The 25,717-nt window shown below is 42.4% G+C and overlaps 1 protein-coding gene across 1 annotated transcript in view; it reads right to left on the reverse strand.

Annotated features, from left to right (window-relative positions):
* The window catches only part of LOC124789311 (histidine--tRNA ligase, cytoplasmic), a 61,946-nt gene that overhangs the window by 4,319 nt on the left and 31,910 nt on the right, over nucleotides 1-25,717 (reverse strand). The window contains exons 4-7 of the mRNA XM_047256625.1: nucleotides 23,511-23,732; nucleotides 22,999-23,205; nucleotides 22,614-22,908; nucleotides 11,962-12,248 (exon numbers count right to left, since the gene is read on the reverse strand). Of these exons, the coding sequence (XP_047112581.1) occupies nucleotides 11,962-12,248; nucleotides 22,614-22,908; nucleotides 22,999-23,205; nucleotides 23,511-23,732 (1,011 nt within the window). The remainder of the gene's footprint in view (nucleotides 1-11,961; nucleotides 12,249-22,613; nucleotides 22,909-22,998; nucleotides 23,206-23,510; nucleotides 23,733-25,717) is intronic.

Here is a 25,717-nt window from a genome sequence, read left to right on the forward strand (position 1 = left end):
CTGTGGAATATAATATCTAGAACCATATTTAAGCGCTTGTGATGGTAACAGAAACATACCCAGCTTGTCACAAGTGAGTAATGCCCATGACTGGGCAGAGGATGCCATTTTTATCAAGACTGACCCTGACCGCATTTTGGACAAGCCCTCCACCTCCCCAAACCTGTCCTCTAAATGCTCTCTAAAAAACTGAGGCTTCATCAAGACAAAGGAGCCCCATCAGCTCTCAGACATACAAGGTACTGGGGTGAACAAGGTTCAATGCCATCCTTAACCTGGTGTTCCTCCCATGGTGTGGACAGGGACGGGAACAATTTAGGATCGTACTTCCTTGCATTGTACTGAGACTTGGAACGCTTAGACACTGCTGGCGTTTGATCACCAGCAAGTGATGACGTGGCACACTTCATCGTGCGTCATCTGCCCTGATGCCACCCACTCTGACCAGGGGCCCGCCCCATGGGCACCACCTAGCAGCTGCAAAGGCTACCTGGCAGAATGGCCATTGCCACGAATCCTGATGCCCCAGGGGGATGGGCATCTACCCCTTGGCATATGTGGGGAGTTAACGGCGCAGGCATCAGCATAGTGATCCCTGTGTAGTCAGGGGGCTACAACCAATAGGGTACATGGTGGCCCCACAACGGACTGGCTACCGTGCTGGATATGAGGCGCAAAGAATTCCATGGTCTTCATCGGCGCAGAAAACGACACTGCATAGTGGGTGGAGGAAAACGCACCCAGGAAGGTGTCCTCACTCAAGAGATGGAGGATGAGTGGGGCTGCAGTGCCACGATGATAAAGCGGACCGAAGATCTCGATGCGCAATGGACTTTATGCACCATGTAAGGTGCCCTCCCCCAATTGCCCCGCTCTTCGTGAAAATTTTTGAAAATTGGAAATCAAGCCCCACAGGGGACCATCACATAAAGGCCAAAAAGTGAGAGACTCATCTTGCTTACATCTTAATGACAGGCAGGAATACCTTGGGCCTATTCTAACCCTCAGGCCCGCAGGGGCGGGGCGGGGGGGGGGGGGGGGGGCGGCAACAGGGAAGGGGCTGGATGGGTGAGGACATTGACTAACAAAGATTGAGGCCAGGAGGGCTACGGGAACATAGGATGCATCACAGAGAGAGTTCCCACCTGTGCAATTCAGAAAAGCTGGTGTTGGTGGGAAGGATGCACATGGCACAGGCTGTGAAGCAGTCACTGAAATGAAGGATGTCATGTTTGGCAGCGTGTTCAGCAGGGTGGTCCACTTGTTTCTCAGTCACAGTTTGTTGGTGGCCATTCATGAGGACAGAGAGCTTGTTGGCTGTCATGCCCATATAGAATGCTGCACAGTGGTTGCAGCTTAGCTTGTAGATCACATGGCTGGTTTCACAGGTAGCTCTTCCTTTGATGGGATACGTGATGTTCGTCCCTGGACTGGAGTAGGTGGTGGTGGAAGGATGTATGGAACAGGTCTTGCATCTAGGTCTATTACAGGGGTATGAGTCATGAGGTAAGGGTGGGAGCAGGGGTTGTGTAAGGATGGACGAGTATATTGTATAGGTTTGGTGGACGGCAGAATACCACTGTGGGAGGATTGGGACGAATAGTGGGCAGGATATTTCTCATTTCAGGGCACAATAACAGGTAGTCGAAACCCTGGCAGAGAATGTAATTCAGTTGCTCACGTCCTGAGTCTTACTGAATTACTGAAGCAGACGAGAAAACTTGTGATTGAAATTTCATGAGAAGATCCAATTGCAATGAAACACATCCCTGTTTTAATGATTGCCACTCCAATTCACGTACCACGTCTGTGGCACTATCTCCCCTATTTCGTGATAGTACATAACGAGCTGCCCTTCTTTGAACTTTTTCGATGCCATCCATCAGTCACCTGTGATGTGGATCCCACGCCGCACAGCAATATTTCTGAATAGGGTGGACAAGTGTGGTGTAAGCAGTCTCTTTAGTAGACCTGCTGCACCTTCTAAATGTTCTGCCAATGAATTGCTGCCTTTGGTTTGCTCTACCCACAACATTATCTATGAGATCATTCCAATTTAGGTTATTTGTAATTGTAATCCCTAAATATTTAGTTGAATTTACAGCCTTAAGATTTTTGTGACCTTATCACTTAATCGAAATTTAGTGGATTTCTTTTAGTACTCATGTGAATAACTTCACACTTTTCTTTATTCATTGTCAATTGCCATTTTTTGCACCATACAGATATCTTAGCAAATCATTTTGCAATTCATTTAGGTAATCTGATGACTTTGCAAGAAGGTAAATGACAGCATCACCTGCAAACAATCTAACAGGACTACTCAGATTGTCTCCTATGTCATTAATATAGATCAGGAACAATGGAGGGAATATCCTGCAAGGCATTCTGTGAGGAGGTGGAAAATACAGCTACATGCGCCAGACTTCATTAAATCATCACTAGAATATCAGACAATCCAGCAGGCACACTCAGGAAGAAGGATGGTGACTATACAAGAACAGCATGTGAGATGCTGGATGTGCTCCTCAAGACTCACTTCCCTCAGTGCCAGTTGGCAGACACCACAGACCAAGAGTCAGCTGCAGTGAGGTACTGGTTTACAGGTAGCCAATGGGAAAGCTGGAAATCTGCCAGAGAATGTGCTGACTTCAAGAAAACTAGGGACATTTCAGCTGTTCAAGCCATCAGGCCTTGATGGATTATTTCCATCTCTACTGCAACAAGCAGGGGTCATTCCTAATTCTTGGAGGAAATTTTCATTCTGAAGTCAGGGAGAATCGATCATACCAAGACTACGGATATGAGACCAAACAGTTTGTCCTCCTGTCTCTAAAACACACTATAAAAACCAATTGCTGTGCTTATTATGAAAAAGAGGTTAAGTGAGGTGCTCTACATGAAAACCAAGACATACACCAACCAGCAAACCTTGCCTAACATCACTTAATCACGTTCTTGGCAAGGTGGAAAAAGCTCTACACTCTCTCTGGCTATTTAGGGGCTTTTAGCAACAGAACCTTTGAATCTAGATTAGAACTGTAGAAGAGCATGGCATTATGACCAACATATATAGGTTGATTAAGAATGGAAGATAGAAGCCACCATGTTGAATGAGAAAACTGTGTATCCGTAAGAAGGTGTTCTGCTCTTACTACTGTGGAACCTACTGGTGAATGAACTCTTTGAAGAATTAAATCCTAGAGATTACTTTTGCCTAGGGCATGCAGATAATTTACTTGTAGTAAAAATTTTCAAATTTGCTAGTACTAATAGAACAATGGCATAACACACACTGAGCACTGTGCAAATCTGGTGCAAAATTGGGACCTAAGGGTTGGTCCCAAGATAAAGTACCATCCACAAGGAAGCATATCCAGGACACATACTTCTGCAACAAACCTCTACCAGTAAAGGGGTTAATGAAATATGCAGAACTACCATGGGCACTGATTGTGAAAGTATCATGGACACCTCACATACATTATGTGATCAAAAGTATATGGACACCCCCAAACATATGTTTCTCATATTAGGTGCATTGTGCTGCCACCTACTGCCAGGTACTCCATATCAGCAACCTCAGTAGTCATTAGACATCGTGAGAGAGCAGAATGGGGCACTCTGTGGAACTTACAGACTTTGAATGTGATCAGGTGACTGGGTGTCACTTGTGTCATACGTCTGTACGCAAGATTTCCACACTCCTAAACATCCCTAGGTCCACTGTTTCCAATGCGACAGTGAAGTGGAAATGTGAAGGGATACATACAGCACAAAAGCGTACAGGCTGACCTCGTCTGTTGACTGACAAGAGACTGCCAACAGTTGAAGAGGATTGTAACGTGTAATAGGCAGACATCTATCCAGACCATCGCACAGGAATCTCAAACTGCTTCAGGATCCACTGCAAATACTATGACAGTTAAGTGGGAATTGCGAAACCTAGGATTTCAAGGTCGAGCAGCTGCTCATAAGCCACACATCATGCCGGTAAATGCCAAACTACACCTCGCTTTGGGTAAGGAGAATAAACATTGGACGACTGAACAGTGGAAAAACGTCGTGTGGAGTAGCGATCACGGTACACAATGTGTTGATCCGATGGCAGGGTGTGGGTATGGTGACTGCCTGGTCAACATCATCTGCCCGCGTGTGTAGTGCCATCAGTAAAATTCAGAGGCAGTGGTGTTATGATGTGGTCGTGTTTTTCATGGAGGGGGCTTGCACCCCTTGTTTTGCATGGCACTATCACAACACATGCTTACATTGATGTTTTAATCACCTTCTTGCTTCCCACTGTTTAAGAGCAATTCGAGGATGGTGACTGCATCTTTCAACATGATCGAGCACCTGTTCATAATGCACAATCTGTGGTGGAGTAGTTACACGACAATAACAACCCTTTAATGGACTGGCCTGCACAGAGTACTGATCTGAATCCTATAGAACACCTTTGGGATGTTTTGTAACGCCGACTTAGTGCCAGGCCTCACCAACTGACATCGATACCTCTCCTTAGTGCAGCACTCCGTGAAGAATGGGCTACCCATTCCCTAAGAAACCTTCCAGCACCAGATTGAACGTATGACCATGAGAGTGGAAGCTGTCATCAAGACTAAGGGTGGGCCAACACCATATTGAATTCCAGCATTACCATCGGAGGGTGCCACTAACTTGTAAGTAATTTTCAGTCTGGTGTCCAGATACTTTTGATCTCATGGTGTAAAAATATTTTCCAAAGCGAATGGTACACTTACGAATACTACAAGATCATTTGGAAAAAAGTGGGGTCTAAACCCCACGAGTATGTACTGGATATACGACACTGTGGTAAGAGCCATGATAATTTACAGGGCTACAGTGTGGTGGAACCAAGAAGAATAGAAGGTGGTTGCTAAAGAGCTTGGCAAGTTGCAGAGACTGGCCTGCTTAATCATAACAGCTGGGATAGAAGCCAAGCTGGACCTGCCCCAGTTACACTTGTGGATTAAAACAGAGGCAGCGGCATGGGCATGCAGGCTGAAAACTGGAAAGAACTGGGTACCTTTAGGACATGCTAAACCCCACACCAATGTAGGGAATGTGCTAAATTAACTTCCAGCTGCTTCTTTAAGCCTTTTCATGTAACAACTGGAGTAGGGAGCAGTGGAACAATGAAGCACAACAACATGCAGGACGCAGTCTGGTTTACTGGCAGGTCGAAAACAGATGAAAATGCTGGGGACAGAATATACAGGTACAGCCAGGACTAGAGAACACATCGTCTCTAGGGAAGCTGGCCACTGTATTGCAGTTGGAAATATCTGCTGTCAGACTACTTGTGGAGAAGAATCCGCATACGTGCTACAAGGATCGTGACATGTCCATTCATTCAGACAGCCGAGCGTGTCTGAAATCTCTAGCAGCCCCTACAAGCAGTACAAAGATCATTGTCAAATGCCATGAAGTCCTTGTGAGGCTAGGAGAAAGCAACACGGTAAATCAGCTGTGGGTCCCTGGTCACTCAGGAATCAGTGGTAATGAACGAGCTGATAGGCTGCCCAGGACATTTGCAACGACTCCATTTATTGGATCAGAGCCTGTCCTCATCATCACTAACGGGATAGTTATATCAAGACTACAAAACTGGACTAGAAGGCAGCATGTAGAATACTGGACTATGATTCAAAAACAAAAACATGGCAAGCAAATGATGACAAAGCCATGTTTTAAGAGAAGTTATGTAAACCTGGACTTGAAGAGGAGACAGACTAAACTCATGGCTATAGAGAAAGAAGCCCCCAAGTGTAGGCTGTGTGGTAAGGGTGATGCAACCTCACCACACCTAATCTCCCAATGGGAAGTGTTGGAGGTCGAAACATGCAGAGCATTTGGCTCATCAAGTTCTGAAAAAATTGGGTGTGACGAAGAATTAGTAAAGGGCCTCATCAAACCCTATTTTGGTGCAAGCAATACTGGTCTAGGACCAATGTTGTTTTTACCTCTCTGTTCATATCAAATAAAACTACACTCACTTCACCAATACTAGAAACAGAAATGTGAAAACTTCAGGAGTAAAGAAGACCATTCACTGAAAAGCAAAAGCACTGAATCATCGACAGGTGCATGCATGCATTAATTCAAAATCTGGGAAAAGTATGATCAATTGTTCTAGATAATGCATCTTGCCATTCAGTTGTTATTCAAAAGGCACACACCTTGACAAAGTGAAAGGGGAAAATTATTGGTTTGGTTAAGCTTTGAAACATTAATGTAAGTGATAACTTTAGAAACATGGAGCTTATGGAACTAATATCTCTCCATAAACCGTAGTTCCAAATAGACAAAGTCCATGAACTGAAAAAAATGTATAGGACTACAATTGCTATCTTACCACTGCCATTTCAATCTGGCAGAGTTAACACGGTTCAAATTAATGGTTACATTCCCAGTAATAATAATAATAATAATAATAATAATAATAATAAATTTACACATTTGACTGGAGTACCATTATCACAACAGAAACTTGAGTATACAGCGGCATGTTTGAAATGGACGGTTTACAATGCTAAGTGCCAACATAACAAAATTATATTTTCTTAAGTTTTGAGATTTTGATAACAAGGCATTATCAGTATCTAAGTCCAAATTAAGTTCATATCAGGTATTCAGCAAATATCACTGTTTACAATACAATAGCAATACTGAAGTACTGTTCTGTATTACTTTGGCCTTTCCCTCAATACCAGTTGCCCCATTTAAGATACATTTTGTCATTGTGTTAAACATGCATAAATCTTATTTTCTGCTCTATAATTTAACCCTAGATTTAAAAAAAAAAATCTTGTCACAAAGCAGCAGCAGGACACACACACACACACACAACTGCACAGAATGAGAGGAAAGACTCATGCGGTAAGTCTCCCTGACACGCGATTCTGGCTGACTTTCCCGAAATCTACCCTTTTTCCTAGACCTCCCCAGGCCTTTTCCTTCACCTCTCTTCCTTTCCCTTCAAACCTCCTGCCTAATGGAGCCACTGGGTTCGAAAGCTTGCCTAATTACAACCTCCTTTTATGTGCGTGTTTGCCACCACTTGGTGAGTAGATTTTTTATCTATCCAATTACATTATCTTCTGCTCTGTTAGAAATAAGAACATGGATCAGGAAACTTAATAACAGGCTAATTACAGACCTACAGGCAAGTGTTTAGTACTTGACACACAAGCGGATCATTGAGCATAATATTTAACTAACAGTATCTCCTGTTAGGAAACTCTGACAGATTCAGTTTGCAGCAGATGGAAATGTGAAGTATTCTTAAGATTTCTTTCACTTAATGTGTTCACCCAACTTCAATAACGAAAAAGTTACCCTAAATGTCAAAAATTTGGCAACGTCATCAGAAAGTGCATTTTTGCAAAGTGTACATATCATCTTAATAACTTGTTGCCACAAATAAATCTAAAATGGAAACATAGTGAAGGTCCTCCACAAGACATTGATATCAGTTCCATACTTACACAGTGTCAGTAGCTGTGAGTTTGAGTCAGTTGGAATGAAATGTAAAATTGCGCGTAAGTCCCTACTAGATGTGGCAACTCTGCTCTACACCTCCATCTGCTCCTGCTGAACTGTCAATCCTAAAGCAATTCTGAACTGATTATAGCTTCCACAGTAATCCTGTTTCGAGTTAGCGCGCGCGCGCGCGTGTGTGTGTGTGTGTGTGTGTGTGTGTGTGTGTGTGTGTGTGTCGAGGGGGTCGCACGCGCTACACTCATGCACTCACACACCCAAAAAACACACACACACACACACACACACACACACACACACACACACACAAAAACAAAATTCTCTCTCTCTCTCTCTCTCTCTCTCTCTCTCTCTCTCTGTGCTCCTACATAGCGCTGCCTGCAGACACAATGTCAGTGCCGCATTTTGGCAGACATAAAAGGTTGTGGTGGGGAGAGGGAGAGGTATTAGGAGTGGGCAACTAGTGGCTCGGAAGGAGGCAGCCGGATTGCTGACTAGGAATGTTGGCAGGGAAGGGTGGCAGCTGGACAGGCTGGGCATGTGCTGCACGAGTGTCAGAGCCAGTGGTGAGCAGCAAGCGGTGCACGCAGAAGGTAGCACGGGGAAGTAAATTGGGAGGGATTGACAGGACGGAAGAAGCGGCGACTGCTTGGTGCAAGGTGTGGGGACAGACGATTATCAGAGATTGAGGTCAGGATGATTACAGGAGCGGAAGATGTATTGTTAAGGACAACTCCCAGAGGAGTAGTTCAGAGAAGCTGTTGGGGGAGTGAAGGATCCAGGCTGTTCTGGTTGTGAAGCAACCATTAAAATTGAACATGTTATGCTCAGAATATAATAGAGGGAAACATTCCACGTGGGAAAAATATATCTAAAAAGAAAGATGATGAAACTTACCAAACAAAAGCGCTGGCAGGTCGATAGACACACAAACAAACACAAACATACACACAAAATTCTAGCTTTCGCAACCAATGGTTGCCTCGTCAGGAAAGAGGGAAGGAGAAGGAAAGACAAAAGGATATGGGTTTTAAGGGAGAGGGTAAGGAGTCATTCCAATCCCGGGAGCGGAAAGACTTACCTTAGGGGGAAAAAAGGACAGGTATACACTCGCACACACACACATATCCATCCACACATACACAGACACAAGCAGACATTTGTAAAGGCAAAGAGTTTGGGCAGAGATGTCAGTCGGGCGGATGTACAGAGGCAAAGATGAAGTTGAAAGACAGGTGAGGTATGAGCGGCGGCAAATTGAAATTAGAAATTAGCGGAGATTGAGGCCTGGCGGATAGCGAGAAGAAAGGATATGTTGAAGGGCAAGTTCCCATCTCCGGAGTTCTGACAGGTTGGTGTTAGTGGGAAGTCTCCAGATAACCCGGACAGTGTAACACTGTGCCAAGATGTGCTGGCCGTGCACCAAGGCATGTTTAGCCACAGGGTGATCCTCATTACCAACAAACACTGTCTGCCTGTGTCCATTCATGCGAATGGACAGTTTGTTGCTGGTCATTCCCACATAGAACGCTTCACAGTGTAGGCAGGTCAGTTGGTAAATCACGTGGGTGCTTTCACACGTGGCTCTGCCTTTGATCGTGTCCTTCCAGGAATTTCTGACTTCCAGCCTTGCCTCTCAATCCTTCTTAAAAAACCTTAATCCTACTCCCAACATCACCACTGCTGAAGCCCAGGCTATCCGTGATCTGAAGGCTGACCGATCCATCGTCATTCTTCCGGCGGACAAGGGTTCCACAACTGTGGTACTTGATCGTCGGGAGTATGTGGCTGAGGGACTGCGTCAGCTTTCAGACAACACTACTTACAAAGTTTGCCAAGGCAATCCCATTCCTGATGTCCAGGCGGAGCTTCAAGGAATCCTCAGAACCTTAGGCCCCCTACAAAACCTTTCACCCGACTCCATCAACCTCCTGACCCCACCAACACCCCGCACCCCTACCTTCTACCTTCTTCCCAAAATTCACAAACCCAATCATCCCGGCCGTCCCATTGTAGCTGGTTACCAAGCCCCCACCGAACGCATCTCTGCCTACGTAGATCAACACCTTCAACCCATTACATGCAGTCTCCCATCCTTCATCAAAGACACCAACCACTTTCTCAAACGCCTGGAATCCCTACCCAGTCTGTTACCCCCGGAAACCATCCTTGTAACCATTGATGCCACTTCCTTATACACAAATATTCCGCATGTCCAGGGCCTCGCTGCGATGGAGCACTTCCTTTCACGCCGATCACCTGCCGCCCTACCTAAAACCTCTTTCCTCATTACCTTAGCCAGCTTCATCCTGACCCACAACTTCTTCACTTTTGAAGGCCAGACATACCAACAATTAAAGGGAACAGCCATGGGTACCAGGATGGCCCCCTCGTATGCCAACCTATTGATGGGTCGCTTAGAGGAAGCCTTCCTGGTTACCCAGGCCTGCCAACCCGAAGTTTGGTACAGATTTATTGATGACATTTTCGTGATCTGGACTCACAGTGAAGAAGAACTCCAGAATTTCCTCTCCAACCGTAACTCCTTTGGTTCCATCAGATTCACCTGGTCCTACTCCAAATCCCATGCCACTTTCCTTGACGTTGACCTCCACCTGTCCAATGGCCAGCTTCACACGTCCGTCCACATTAAACCCACCAACAAGCAACAGTACCTCCATTATGACAGCTGCCACCCATTCCACATCAAACGGTCCCTTCCCTACAGCCTAGGTCTTCGTGGCAAACGAATCTGCTCCAGTCCGGAATCCTTGAACCATTACACCAACAACCTGAAAACAGCTTTTGCATCCCGTAACTACCCTCCCGACCTGGTACAGAAGCAAATAACCAGAGCCACATCCTCATCTCCTCAAACCCGGAACCTTCCACAGAAGAACCCCAAAAGTGCCCCACTTGTGACAGGATACTTTCCGGGACTGGATCAGATTCTGAATGTGGCTCTCCAGCAGGGATACGACTTCCTCAAATCCTGCCCTGAAATGAGATCCATCCTTCATGAAATCCTCCCCACTCCACCAAGAGTGTCTTTCCGCCGTCCACCTAACCTTCGCAAACTCTTAGTTCATCCCTATGAAATCCCCAAACCACCTTCCCCACCCTCTGGCTCCTACCCCTGTAACCGCCCCCGGTGTAAAACCTGTCCCATGCACCCTCCCACCACCACCTATTCCAGTCCTGTAACCCGGAAGGTAACACGATCAAAGGCAGAGCCACGTGTGAAAGCACCCACGTGATTTACCAACTGACCTGCCTACACTGTGAAGCGTTCTATGTGGGAATGACCAGCAACAAACTGTCCATTCGCATGAATGGACACAGGCAGACAGTGTTTGTTGGTAATGAGGATCACCCTGTGGCTAAACATGCCTTGGTGCACGGCCAGCACATCTTGGCACAGTGTTACACTGTCCGGGTTATCTGGAGACTTCCCACTAACACCAACCTGTCAGAACTCCGGAGATGGGAACTTGCCCTTCAGCATATCCTTTCTTCTCGCTATCCGCCAGGCCTCAATCTCCGCTAATTTCTAATTTCAATTTGCCGCCGCTCATACCTCACCTGTCTTTCAACTTCATCTTTGCCTCTGTACATCCGCCCCGACTGACATCTCTGCCCAAACTCTTTGCCTTTACAAATGTCTGCTTGTGTCTGTGTATGTGTGGATGGATATGTGTGTGTGTGCGCGAGTGTATACCTGTCCTTTTTTCCCCCTAAGGTAAGTCTTTCCGCTCCCGGGATTGGAATGACTCCTTATCCTCTCCCTTAAAACCCATATCCTTTTGTCTTTCCTTCTCCTTCCCTCTTTCCTGACGAGGCAACCATTGGTTGCGAAAGCTAGAATTTTGTGTGTATGTTTGTGTTTGTTTGTGTGTCTATCGACCTGCCAGCGCTTTTGTTTGGTAAGTTTCATCATCTTTCTTTTTAGATACATGTTATGCTCAGACGTATTTTGTATTACCAGCTGGTCAACTTTGTTCTTGGCAACAGTCTGGCAGTAGCCATTCATCTTGCTGGACAGCTGATTGGTAGGAACTGCTGGATGGGTGGAATGGGTAGGTTCTTCAAAGGGATGCGATCCCTATGATGATGGGTTGGAAGTGTGAGTAGTATAGAAACTGAGTAGGATGCTGTATAGCTTGAGTGGGAAACAGAACACCAGGAAAGGACCTGGGGAAGGGTGGTGGGGTCAAGTTGGAGCTAAGGAATTCCTGGAAGGTGACCACAGGTTGGTTAAATGGGAGGAATCAGGAGGGCAGGAGGGGTGGGGGTGGGGGTGGGGGGGGTCAGGCTGGATGCCAGATTTTTACATAAAACACAGTACATCTCTGTTATTAAAATTATGCAACCAGGAAACAGTAGATTATCATAATGATTAAGTCAAGTTCCACTTCCTTTAGTAGAAATGAATGTTCTGACCTTAATGTTTGCATCCCATAACTCCCTACAGAGACTCATTCGGGCCTCCAGCAGGTTCTTCTGTGCAGAAGCCACATAAACTTCCACTTCAGTTGTACGCATCTTTGAATTATTTGCTGCCAATTGTGCTTCCATGACAGAAAATATCCGCTCTACTCCTATGCTGACACCAACACATGGCACATTTTTGTGCCTAGAATCAAACATTGCCACAAGGTTGTCATATCTACCACCACCTGCAATACTGCCAACTCCACTACTTTCATTTGCGTTGGCTTTGTTTTCACCTACAACAAGACAAGATCACTATGAGCACTTAAATAATAATTACTTTAAAAACATATTTTAAAGTATACTTGTGCATTATATCTCAACTTCATCAATGGTTCATTTGTATATCAATTACTGAACTAAATTAACTTGCTTTCTATTTTTTTACATGATTTGTTGGGATCAAAACAACAAAAGTAGCTTTTCTCTTGAGAAACAGTCCCTAAGAATGAAATTGAAAAGCTTGTCATCCCCACCTACTAATACAAACTTGTAAGAAGGACATTTTTGAATCTTGTGAAACACATATTTATGTTCACACTACTACACCCTATGGATATGTAAAAATAATTACAGTGGTATGATAATATGCCGAGCACATCATCATTATTAATGTTGTTGTTTAAAGGGACGTCCTACTCAACCATGATATGTCATTACAGTAAACAAGTAGCGGTGAAAGGAAAACCTGTCACACTAAACGGCTTTGAGCACTATGGGACTTAACATCTGTGGTCATCAGTCCCCTAGAACTTAGAACTACTAACCTAAGGACATCACACACATCCATGCCCGAGGCAGGATTCGAACCTGCGACCGTAGCAGTCGCGCGGTTCCGGACCGAGCGCCTAGAACCGCTAGACCACCGCGGCCGGCACCTGTCACACTGTCAATGCTTTTAAGTCAGCTGCGCATATACAAGGTGATTCAAAAAGAATACCACAACTTTAAAAATGTGTATTTAATGAAAGAAACATAATATAACCTTCTGTTATACATAATTACAAAGAGTATTTAAAAAGGTTTTTTTTCACTCAAAAACAAGTTCAGAGATGTTCAATATGGCCCCCTCCAGACACTCGAGCAATATCAACCCGATACTCCAACTCGTTCCACACTCTCTGTAGCATATCAGGTGTAACAGTTTGGATAGCTGCTGTTATTTCTCGTTTCAAATCATCAATGGTGGCTGGGAGAGGTGGCCAAAACACCATATCCTTAACATACCCCCATAAGAAAAAATCGCAGGGGGTAAGATCAGGGCTTCTTGGAGGCCAGTGATGAAGTGCTCTGTCAGGGGCTGCCTGGCGGCCGACAGTGCTTGAACCAATTTCAGACGATAAGGTTTCATAACTAACCTTTTTCGTAGGACTCTCCATACAGTTGATTGTGGAATTTGCAGCTCTCTGCTAGCTCTGCGAGTCGATTTTCCTGGGCTGCGAACAAATGCTTGCTGGATGCGTGCTAGATTTTCATCACTCGTTCTCGGCCGTCCATAACTTTTCCCTTTGCACAAACACCCATTCTCTGTAAACTGTTTATACCAACATTTAATACGCCACCTATCAGGAGGTTTAACACCATACTTCATTCAAAATGCACGCTGAACAACTGTCGTCGATTCACTTCTGGCGTACTCAATAACACAAAAAGCTTTCTGTTGAGCGGTTGCCATCTTAGCATCAACTGATGCTGACGCCTAGTCAACAGCGCCTCAAGCGAACAAATGTACAACTAAATGAAACTTTATAGCTCCCTTAATTCGCCGACAGATAGTGCTTAGCTCTGCCTTTTGTCGTTGCAGAGTTTTAAATTCCTAAAGTTGTGGTATTCTTTTTGAATCACCCTGTACTATTGTTATATCCTGCAACTAGGCTGTGTGCACCAAGTGTTGTGTCAGTGCATGTGCGTGTTTGCAGCAGCCGCCAACTGTAACAGCGTAGGCCGGCTGCTGGAGGCACGTGCATGGCGAGGTTTCCACTGCACTGTCTTCTGGCAACTCACACACGTGTATGCGTGTAGCAGTGCTAACTTGCCCTTCTTGTGTGTCTTTCCATGTGCCCTTCACATCAGTGTACAGTGCCTTGTTCCATGGGGATTCACGGGAATCTGTTTTCAGTTGTAGTTGATTGCTTCCGGGAATCTGTTTTCAGTTGTAGTTGATTGCTTCATGAACAGTGCCATATTCAGGTTACTTTAGCCTCGTCTCATATTAAATAGTTACAACAACCACCAACTCCGATTAGGCACTGACTCTCGGTGAGTCAATAGTAATACCATCACGTCCAGCTGCAATAATATCGTAGTCATTAATAACTAAGAGGTTACCATTTCCTCCATTCTCACAACGTCTGACAAAGGGAATTAATGCAATGTAGTGGATGGTGTTGAGCTTCCATATTTGGTGGAATTACCATACTGCAGACAGAAAAAAAAAACCACATTAAGACCACAACGCACTTTCTGCACAAAGGATTGATGACGGCATATGTTTACGGTAGGGATAGTAACATAATAACAGGTGCAAGACTGGAAGAGGTTTAAATGCAAAAGGACACCAACTGCTACACATTTTCAATTTTTTTTCTTTCTATCTAGTTTCTTAACAGTACAGGGTGTTTATAAATGAATATTGCGGTTTTAATGCTTTATACTTGTAGGGAAGCAGCCTACTCACGCTGTAGTAAATTCACATCAGTTTCCATTATGTGCCAGCCAGTCTGCTGTAACTAGCTCTGACGTCATAAATGTTGCGCAATACCTTAAAAATCAAGCAAATGAACTAAAACTTTTCTAGCATGTCAGGAATATTACTAAATTAATGTGTGTTAAATATCAGTTCGATAACTTCAGCCATTTCCGAGATTTGGACGTTTTTCTGGAAAAATCATTGGCGCAACAGAACAGAGCTAGAGACTTCAAAATTTATATTTAGATTCATTTTTCATAATGAATTAATAAAAACAGTACTTTGGATTTCACATATTAAGATTTTAGTGGAAATTCATGATTTTCTGGTTTTCATCTCAAAACTGAAGGAAGCAAGATAGATTAAGTAGGCTAGTAAATAAGGCTAGGATGTTTAGATTTAAATAGGTTGGAGGTCCGCTATGATTTTGAAGATGTGTAAAGTTTCTTTTTAATACCTATAAAATTATAGCGATAGCGGATCTCAAAAGGGACAGTTCAGAGCTCATCTGCTGCGTGCAGGGTAATTAAATTAATTCTCTCGCCCAAAGTATTTAACTTAGCCACGTCAAAATTTTATTATCAATACTTACCTGCGTGCTGAATGCACGTTTAAATTAAGAGCTTCTTCGGCCATCAGCAAAAGAAGCTATAAATTATTATGTAACTTGAAGTGGTGCGTTACTAGCCCAGCGGCTAGTCGGGATAGCGGATTTGATCAGGCGTTCCCTCAGCCGTCCGCACCGTGGCTTTATATATAAGAACACTGCGCGAGGAAGCAAGGCCCCAGTTCTCTCCAGACACTGAATGACACGCCATCTGTGTCGGTAGTCGCGTCGCATCAGTGTATCTGCTACAAACAGCCTCGGGTGCCGTATAAAGTTACTGGAGATACGCGGAACCATGAGAACATTTCTTGTGAAGTGTTAATTCTGGAATGATTTTCATTATCTAGCTTCAGTTTGCGTATTGTCGTATTTTTCACGCGCCGTCGCGGGACAGACATTCTACCAAAAATTTTGCGTGGCGTTTGATGAAGTATTTTCATCAAATTATGGCGAGCATTCTTTTTAACATTTAATTCGGACATTTATAGTTGCATCAGCGCATTAGACTCTGAACTGCTCTGTCAGTTAGGTTGTAGGGATACTTGTGGTTTTTATCAGTGAATTTCAGAATATACTCAACTATTTTGGAAAACCGTTTTTGATTAGAAATCCCGGACAATCTCCTAATTCCTCAGAGCTATAAGCTGCAGCTATAAGAACATTCTCAGGTAAAGTGGGCACTAGGATATCTATTTACTGGCTCCAAGTTTTATTAAATCACTTTCTGGGGGTCACGAAGTAAATAGAGAGCCAGTGTTGAGAACGGCAAAAGACAGCAATAACAACATTCTAAAAGCTAGAAACTGATTCAACATGCAATCATTTATACAGAAAATTATATATTTTACAAACTTATACATCCGCCGCCCCACATATGGTGCATCGGCCGGGAAATGTTTCTACAGTCTACAAATATTATTACAAACAAACACATCCGCCGCCCCACATACTGAACTTACACTTATAAATGATACGTCAAGTGAAAGAGCAACTCAAACAGTTTTACCAAGAACCTCATAAATGTTCAATGTGAGCACCATTTGTCACACGGCACACATCAAGTCTATAGCAGAGTTCTTCCTAAATGTTGATAAGTGTGTCTTCAGTGACTGTAGCAACAACTGCTTCAATTCAGTTTCTTAATTCAGGGAGGTCTGCTGGTAGCGAAGGCACGTACACACGATCCTTGATGAAGCCCCAAAGGAAAACAATCACATGGCGTTAGGTCGGGTGAACGTGGAGGCCATGCAAAGCAAGCCCTGTCATTGGGCCCCTTGCAGCCTATCCAGCGCTTGGGTACAGTGAAGTTCAACCAATCGCGTACTTCGCTATGCCAGTGAGGTGGCACACCATCTTGCTGGAAAATGAAGTTCCCTGGCTCATCTTCTTCCAACAGAGGGAAGAGCCATTGCTCTAGTGTATCAAACTAAGAAGTGTCAGTTACAGTAGTTTCACAAAAAAGGTCCATAAACTTTCCGCCGGGATACGGCACAAAAAACAGTCACTTTAGGGAAATCTCATTGCATTTGAACCACCTCGTGAGGATTTTCTGAGCCCCAGATGCGCACACTGTGAGTGTTAACATGCCCACTAAGGTGAAAGGTCAATTCATCACTGAAGACAACATGATCCAGAAAATATTCATCATCATGAAACAAAATTTTGTTTGCGAAGTTGGCACGTAATCCACGGTCTGCCGGCTTTAGAGCCTGATGTAACTAAACGGTAGGGACGTAGTTGTATGCGTTTTCTTAAAACTTTCCAAACAGTCGACACAGAAACTTGTAATTCACAACTAGCCTTCCGGACTGATTTCTTTGGCCTACGAGTGATCGACTCTCTCACTCGCTCAACAGTCTCTTCACTATCGGTTGGTCATCCTGTGCTCTTCCCTTTACAAAGGCAGCCGGTATCTTCAAACTGATGATACCATCTACGAACGTTATCACTTGGAGGATCAAAACCTAACTTCAGCCAGAACGCACGTTACACAGTAACTACAGATTTGGTCTTTGCAAACTGCAAAACACAAAACCCGCTCTGTTCACTTGTCACCATCTTAACTACTACCGCCGTCAAGCAGATTGTGGCAGAAATATTGTGCGCAGTGCATGCGCACTGGTGCCAAACAACTGTTTGAGTTGCTCTTTCATTTGACATATCATTTATAACTAAGTTTAATTCAGTAAATATTATAAAGCGTTAAAACCCTGATATTCATTTACAAACACCCTGTGTATTTTGTTCAAATCTTAAGACTTCTGAATTACATTTAAATTTACAGCTGGTAACCTGGAATATGAAACCAGCATTGCTGAATCCTCGGATCTACATCTCATTTCTTTTATCTTGAGTTCATTTATAATTCTTCTCTGGATCCTTTCTTTTTCTAAGTCTTCCTTGTTTGACAAACCACAGGTTCCAATATTTTTATATTTGCAGTTTGCAACCCTGCTATTCCAATGTCAAACAGTTAAATGTTGGTATTAATCCATCAGTGCCCACTTGCATTCTTTGTATCTCATGTATCTGCAATGCTTTAAGAAAACTACTGGAAATTCAAGGCCAGAATTGTGCATTTGATCCAAATAATGGTCCTTCCACAGACCAATGCATTGATCTAGATTGTAGCTAACAAAAGTCTGAAACATGAATGACATACTTGTGAACACAAAAAGCATTTATTCTGTGGTGGCCTTGCATGGATTTTAAATTTGAGTTAAAAAGAGAGAGAGAGAGAGAGAGAGAGAGAGAGAGAGAGAGGGAAATGTGACTCAAGAAGATGACCAGCAGCACTGAAATTCCTAGGAAGAGCTGAAACAGCATCTGCCATTGTTTGCTAAAATAAAAAAAAAAAGATGGTTTCATGCACAGGACTATGGCAGAGTTAATTTCCAGCAACCCTTATTTGTACTAGGTAAATGTGATTGTTTTCATATAAATAAGACTTGAAATTATATCATTATTGTAAGAGTTAAAAATTTAAGGCATTGTACGTTCCTTTTACTGGACAGGCCACATTGGAGAACCAGGTGATCAAGCCATTTATTCAAGTGGGGACAGGGAGCTGGCGGGGGACCTACAAAATAACGTACAAGCATCAAACAAAGGTAAGAAAATGGATAAAACAGCAAACAGTTAACCTTCTTTTGGAGAGAAGAATCTGTTTGCACAGGATATGCTGCTGAAAATTCCTGGGTGGAACACATAATGAAAGGAGTAAAAGTAACTACTCATTGTTTAGATATTGAGCAGTCGGCAGATGTATAATACGACTGAAAATATTTCTCAGCTTTCAAACAATGTTTCATTTCGAAGCAAGATGGAGGAATGACCATTATATTGGGAAAAAATCTTTAATAATTGTTCAATAAAGTGTGCAGCTCTCTGCAACACACATTTAGAACAAGCTCCAAACGAGTTGCTGTAGACTGTTAACAAGAAACTATTGTTTTTTAAGCACAAGTTGAACTTTTTCCCACAGTGAACTCCTAATCTTCTCTGTAATATTTTACGGCCATCTAATTGTGCTAGAAGTGTGTAATATTTTTCTTGCAACTGCAAGAAACCAAAATGCAATGCAAAGTAAGAAATCTGTTCATATGAAGAGGATACAGGCTGTAAAACTGATCCAGCTATCCCGATACGGTTTCCAAGGTTTTCACAAATGATGTAGGTGGTTCCTACTAACAGGCCATTGCTTAAACCCTCGTCTTCCCTCACACCTTATTAACACTTGCAAATGAAGTAAGTTCTTATACTGTAGGTTAAATTATGATCCTTTTAATTTTTTTTATTTACGTCTTCTGCAGTTTCATGTTTTATTAACCTGTTTTGACTTCTTTCAATAAGTTAAATATATGTTATACCTTAAATAAAAGTAGAATTATCCCAAGAGATGGAACACAGATTGCATACAAAATAATGGGAACACTTACATCCCAAAACACAGCAGCTTTCTGAGGCAAGAACACTCAGATTTCTGTACTATTCCAGTCATTTGTTTTTGGAATTCTTGGCCAATTAAGACTGTGTGCTGTACCAGAAATATAATCTGGGATATTTCCTTTTACAGGCAACATTGTTACCGATTGACACATCCTGGCACAACTTGTGACCCGACCACACGGGCTCAATTCTGCCAGTATCCCCTCCTCCTCTCCATTCAGTCATCAGACATCAAGCATATGTTTCCTGAGAACAGAGAATTTTCAATTCATTGCGTAATGAATGGCCGGCCGGTGTGGCCGAGCAGTTCAAGGCGCTTCAGTCTGGAACCGCGCGACCACAACGGTCGCAGGTTCGAATCCTTCCTCGGGCATGGATGTTTGTGATGTCCTTAGGTTAGTTAATTTTAAGTAGTGCTAAGTTCTAGGGTTGGTGGTGGTGGTGGTGGTGGTTAGTGTTTAACATCACGTCGACAAGGAGGTCATTAGAGACGGAGCGCAAGCTCGGGTTAGGGAAGGATTGGCAAGGAAATCGGCCGTGCCCTTTCAAAGGAACCATCCCGGCATTTGCCTGAAACGATTTACGGAAATCACGGAAAACCTAAATCAGGATGGCCGGAGACGGGATTGAACCGTCGTCCTCCCGAATGTGAGTCCAGTGTGCTAACCACTGCGCCACCTCGCTCGGTAGTTCTAGGGGACTGATGACCTCAGATGTTAAGTCCCATAGTGCTCAGAGTCATTTTTGCAATGAATGGCAGAAAATTCTTGGAAATAACACACAGACTGTATTCACCCATACTGAATCATGCTTTTGTTGTTGTCTTCAGTCCAAAGACTTTTTTGATACAACTCTCCATGCTACTCTATCCTGTGCAAGCCTCTTCATCTCTGAGTAGCTACTGTAACCTAGATCATTCTGTATCTGCTTACTGTATTCATCTCTTTGTCTCCCTCTATGATTTTTACCTCCCCCCCCCCCCCCCCCAATGCTTCCTTCTAGCACTAAATTGGTCGTCCCTTGATGTCTCAGAATGTGTCCTACCAACCTATACCTTCTTCTAGTCTGGTCGTACCACAAATTTCTCTTCTCCCCAATTCTTTTCAGTACCTCCTCATTAGTTACTTGATCTACCTATTTATCTTCAGTATTCTTCTGTAGCATTACATCTCAAAAGCTTCTATTCTCTTCTTGTCTAAACTGTTTATTGTCCATGTTCCACTTCCATACATGGCTACACTCCACACAAATACTTTCCGAAAGAACTTCCTGACACACAAATCTATACTCAATGTGAACAAATTTCTCTTCTTCAGAAAAGCTTTTCTTGATATTGCCAGTCTATATTTTATATCCTCTGTACTTCGACCAACATGTTATTTTGCTCCCAAATAGCAAATCTCATCTACTACTTGAAGTGTCTCATTTACTAATCTAATTCCCTCAGAATTACCTGATTTCATTTGACTGCATTCTATTATCCTCATTTTGCTTCTGTCGATGTTCATCTTGTATCCTGCTTTCAAGACACTGTCCATTCTGTTGAGCTACTCTCCCAATTTCTTTGCTGTTTCTGACAGAATTACAATGTCATCAGCAAACCTCAAGGTTTTTATTTCTTCTCCACAGATTTTAATTCCTACTCCAAATTTTTCTTTTGTTTCCTTGCTCAATATACAGGCTGAATAACATTTGGGGTAGGCTACAAACCTGTCTCACTCCCTTCTCAACCAATGCTTCCCTTCGAGCCCCTCAAATCTTACAAATGCCATCTGGTTTCTGTACAAGTTGTAAATAGCCTTTCGCTCCCTGTATTTTACTCCTGCCACCTTTAGAATTTGAAAGGAAGTATTCCACCTTTCTCTAGGTCTACAAAGGCTATAAACGTAGGTTAGCCTTTCCTCAACCTATCTTCTATGAGTAGTCATAGGGTCAGTTTTGCCTTGCGTGTTCCTACATTTCTAAGGAATCCAAACTGATCTTCCGTGAGGTCGGCTTCTACCAGTTTTTCCATTTTTCTGCAAAAGATTTGAGTTAGTATTTTGCAACTGTAACTTATTAAGCTGATAGTTCAGAAATTTTTACACCTGTCAGCACCTGCTTTCTTTGGAATTGGAATTATTATATTCTTCTTGAAGTCTGTGGGAATTTCGACTGTCTCATACATCTCGCTCATCAGATGGACGAGTTTTGTCATGGCTGGTTCTCTCAAGGCTACCAGTATCTCTAACGAATGTTGTCTACTCCTGGGGCCTTGTTTCAATTCAAGTCTTTTAGTGCTTTGATAACACTGCCCCTCAAGTACATCTCCCTTGTAAGGGCCCTCGATATTATCCTTCCACCTTTCTGTTTTCCCTTCTTTGCTTAGGACTTGTTTTCCATCTGACCTCTTGGTATTCATACAGGCAGTTCTCTTTCCTCCAACGGTCTCTCTAATTTTCCTGTAGGCAGTATCTATCTTACTATTAGTGATATATGCTTCTACATCTTTACGTTTGTCCTCTGGTCATTCCTACCTAGCCATTTTGCATTTCCTGTTTATCTAATTTTTTAGACATTTGCATTCCATTTTGCCAGCATCATTTATAGCATTTTTATATTTTCTCCTTTCATTGATTAAGTTCAATATCTCATGTGCTTACCAAGAATTTCTACTAGCTCTCGACTTTTTACCTACTTGATCCCCTGTTGCCTTCACTATTTCATCTCACAAAGCCACCATTCTTCTTCTGCTGTATACCTTTTCCCTGTTTTAGTCAATCATTCCCTAATGCTCTCTCTGAAACACTCTACAACCTCTGCTTCTTTCAGTTTATCCAGGTCCCATCTCCTTAAATTCCTACCTTTTTGCAGCTTCTTCAGTTTTAATCTGCAGTTCATAACCAATAAATAGTGATCAGAGTCTGCATCTGCCCCTGGAAACGTCTAATAATTTAAAATCGGGTTCTGAAATCTCTGTCTTACCATAATACAATCAATCTGAAATCTTCTGGTGTCTCCAGGTCTCTTCCATGTATAAAGCTTTCTTTCACGATTCTTAAACCGAGCGTTAGCTGTGATCAAATTATGCTCTGTGCAAAATTCTATCACATGACTTCCCCTTTCATCGCTTCCCCCAGTCCATATTCACCTACTACTTTTTCCTTCTCTTCCAATTATAGAATTCCAGTTTCCCCATGACTATTAAATTTTTCTCTCCCTTCGCTAGCTTGAATAATTTCATTCATTCTTATGTTCCCATTATGTTTTGGTAAGCAGGTTAATACTCATCACCACTTCTTTTGTTACTACCACTAGAAAACTATTCTGAAAACATGTAAATAACAATGCACTGCATAAATGTGAGGACACACTTACCTAATAAGATAGCCTCGTAGATAATTCCAGTGTAATAATCAAGACCACGAGCTAAGCTAAGATCAAACCTAATTTTATGAGAAACCCCATACAAGTCTGAATAGTGCAAAAATAGCTTGATAGCTTCAAGGCCTTCACAGGCATCTTTCGATTTCTTTAATGACATATCTGACAGTAGTTTCTCAGCCAATTCCTGTCCGCCACTGAGGCGCACATATTCTCCAATTCGATCTGCCACATCCTCTGGAAGACCTTTTTCTGAAACCATCTCATGACGCACTTCTTCCCAGGATAGCTAAATTTTAAAAGAGAAAAAACATATGAAACACAATGAATAATTTAACTAAATGGCATATGCCATGAAAAAAAAAGGGTCAATACCTACTTTGTCAAGCTTATCTACAGCAGAACATATAGACCGAAATTTATCTGCAGGCACCCCACAAACTTCAAAGATACCATCAAGAAGTTGTCGGTGATTGACTTTCACAACAAAATCTCCAATGTTCAAGCTGTTTAGTATCTCATACACAACACGAACACATTCAACATCAGGAATCATATGGTCATATTGGCCTGCGATGTCAAAATCCTTTAAAAAATATTATTAAATGTAACAAATTTTTGTTTGAAAAAGCAAGTAAAATTAACTGTTATAAAACCATCAAATAATGAAATGAGACGAAGGAGACCAAAGTCAATCTAATGATCCTTTACAATATGACAAAAATGATTTATTATTTCATGATTTATTATTTTTGTAGCAATAATAATTAAAATTATAATAACAATACATATCATATGAGGAAACACTGAAAACGAGCAAGTGCAGATTGGTGATAATTTTACTGACAAGACAGACAATGTACTACACTGAACATCAATAACCAAACTTACACACTGATAGAATTCCCTGTATCGACCTCTTGTCATAGCTGGGTTATCTCTGCGATAAACTTTGGCAATGTGGTAACGTTTTATGTTGCTTATTTTGTTCATTGCCAAATAACGAGCAAATGGGACAGTGAGATCATATCTCAAAGAAAGTATTTCCCCTCCTTGATCAGCTAAATCATATATCAATTTTGAATCTTCACCATATTTCCCAGTAAGCACTTCCTGCAATAAATATTAATAAAATAGCAAGTGCAAAACAGAAAAATTTACATTAAAAATACAAGTGACACATGCCACAAAGTACTAGCCATTACGATAAATATGGATTAATACATGTTAAGTACTAGCTTGTAGAGATTTTCTCAACGTACGTAGATCTATGTTAAAATCAGTAATGATAGCATAAAGAAGAATAGTAAAGCATCACACAACCTTTACAACATAGTACTAAGAAAATGTGTATAACCATTTGTATTTCAAAGTGAGAAACAGAAAGGAGAAAGAGAAAAAAGGAGAAAGAGATTTTGCTTTGATGTGAGGTCTTTAACAAGGCACACTCAGCTTTGTGAAACCAACTAAGGAGCTACTTGAGTGAGAAGTATTGGCTGTAAGGTCCAAACAGTTGACCACATACCCCTCCATGTTGAATCAGAACAGTTGCGAGAAAGATTCAGATTTTAACAGTCCTAAAGATCTAGCTAGATCTAGGTGAAACAGTTATTGAAAGAAGGTTTATGATGCAGCACAAATCTTGAAAAATCTGATTAAAATAGTTCTCGCAGTTACAGGCTTCCACCTCCATGGCTTCTAATCATCAATGAACTAGCTAGCTGCTGCAATGTGCAAGAAATCCCTTATGAGAAACTATCTTGGCAGCAGAATAAACATATTTATTTTGTTTTTGATTTGTTTGGATTTATTTAGTTGGTTGAACTTACACACATTGGAAAAAATAAATTAAAAATTTCAATAACTACTAAAAACTTAAACCAAATGAACAGATATCTATTTTGTCCACTGCATTTTTTAAATCACAAACACAGGTCACTGTAGGCCAGGCATCCCAATGGTTCAGTGGTGAAAGCTTGGACATCTTGTAGCAGACCCCTGAGAGGATGTCTCAGGGGAAACCCGGGCTAGGTGGGTGATTGACTGCCCTTCAGCTCCACATTGGGGGCATTCTGAAGCTCTCCACTGAGTCAGTTCCTTGTTGCAGGTACAATGGTTTGTGCAAATCCTGTCGCTGCACCTCTGTCTTCTGGAAAGAGACTTTCTGGTACCTCCATAGGTGGATTTGTCACAAGGAGCAAGTTCGTGACAGCCTGGTCTTGTCAAAGTGATGTCCAGTGATCACTGATATTGAAGCCATTGAGCTGGTTGGTGACTGCTACATGTGGATGTCTTTATTTCACTCTCAGTTGCTACAGTTTAAGGAAATCTGAATCGACATGAATGGGAAGGGATGGGCCGCATATTACATTTTTCCAAGTGATTTGTTTGGATAAATTCCCATTACTTATACAATCTGCTACTAGAATATATACAATAATGGTAGTCAGCCATGAGTGCACGGAAGATAACAAAACAGCACTACCCTATCAATAGAGAACTCACTGACGAACATCCCTCAATAAGGGACTGTTCCGTCACTGGAGAAGCTCCTGATGTAGACCTCCAAACAACAGGGTTCAAACATGGAGTTTGTGAAGGCAAAGAAAGAAGTCTAACAACTTAGTAGCATTTATTTGAATTGACAATGTCCACAAAGATTTGCAGGCAACATTACAGCCTTGTTGCTACCTGATTATTTTCTTTTCTTTTTCTTTTGCAACTCTGTGGACTAGGCAGTGGTAAGAAACTTTGTTTCTTTTTTTTTTCCTACTTGAGACTACAATGGGGTTTAAATACCACAAAAAGATCCCACTTTCCATCAATAATTGCCTCTCCTTCAGCTACAGAAATGGACACCGCCTTGGGCTGTCACCCCCCCCCCCCCCCACACACACACACACAGCTAGCTAGTGCTCTCTCTCTCTCTCTCTCTCTCTCTCTCTCTCTCTCTCTGTGTGTGTGTGTGTGTGTGTGTGTGTGTGTGTGTGTGTGTGTGTTGCTCAATAGAGTGAAGGAGTCCTCTGAAGAATACATAGTAAACCAGACAAGAAAAAAAATGCCCTTATGTCATTTGTTTTTGGAGCAGTAAGAAACTT

Source organism: Schistocerca piceifrons, chromosome 3, assembly GCF_021461385.2.
Source record: "Schistocerca piceifrons isolate TAMUIC-IGC-003096 chromosome 3, iqSchPice1.1, whole genome shotgun sequence".
Classification (NCBI taxonomy): Eukaryota; Metazoa; Arthropoda; class Insecta; order Orthoptera; family Acrididae; genus Schistocerca; species Schistocerca piceifrons.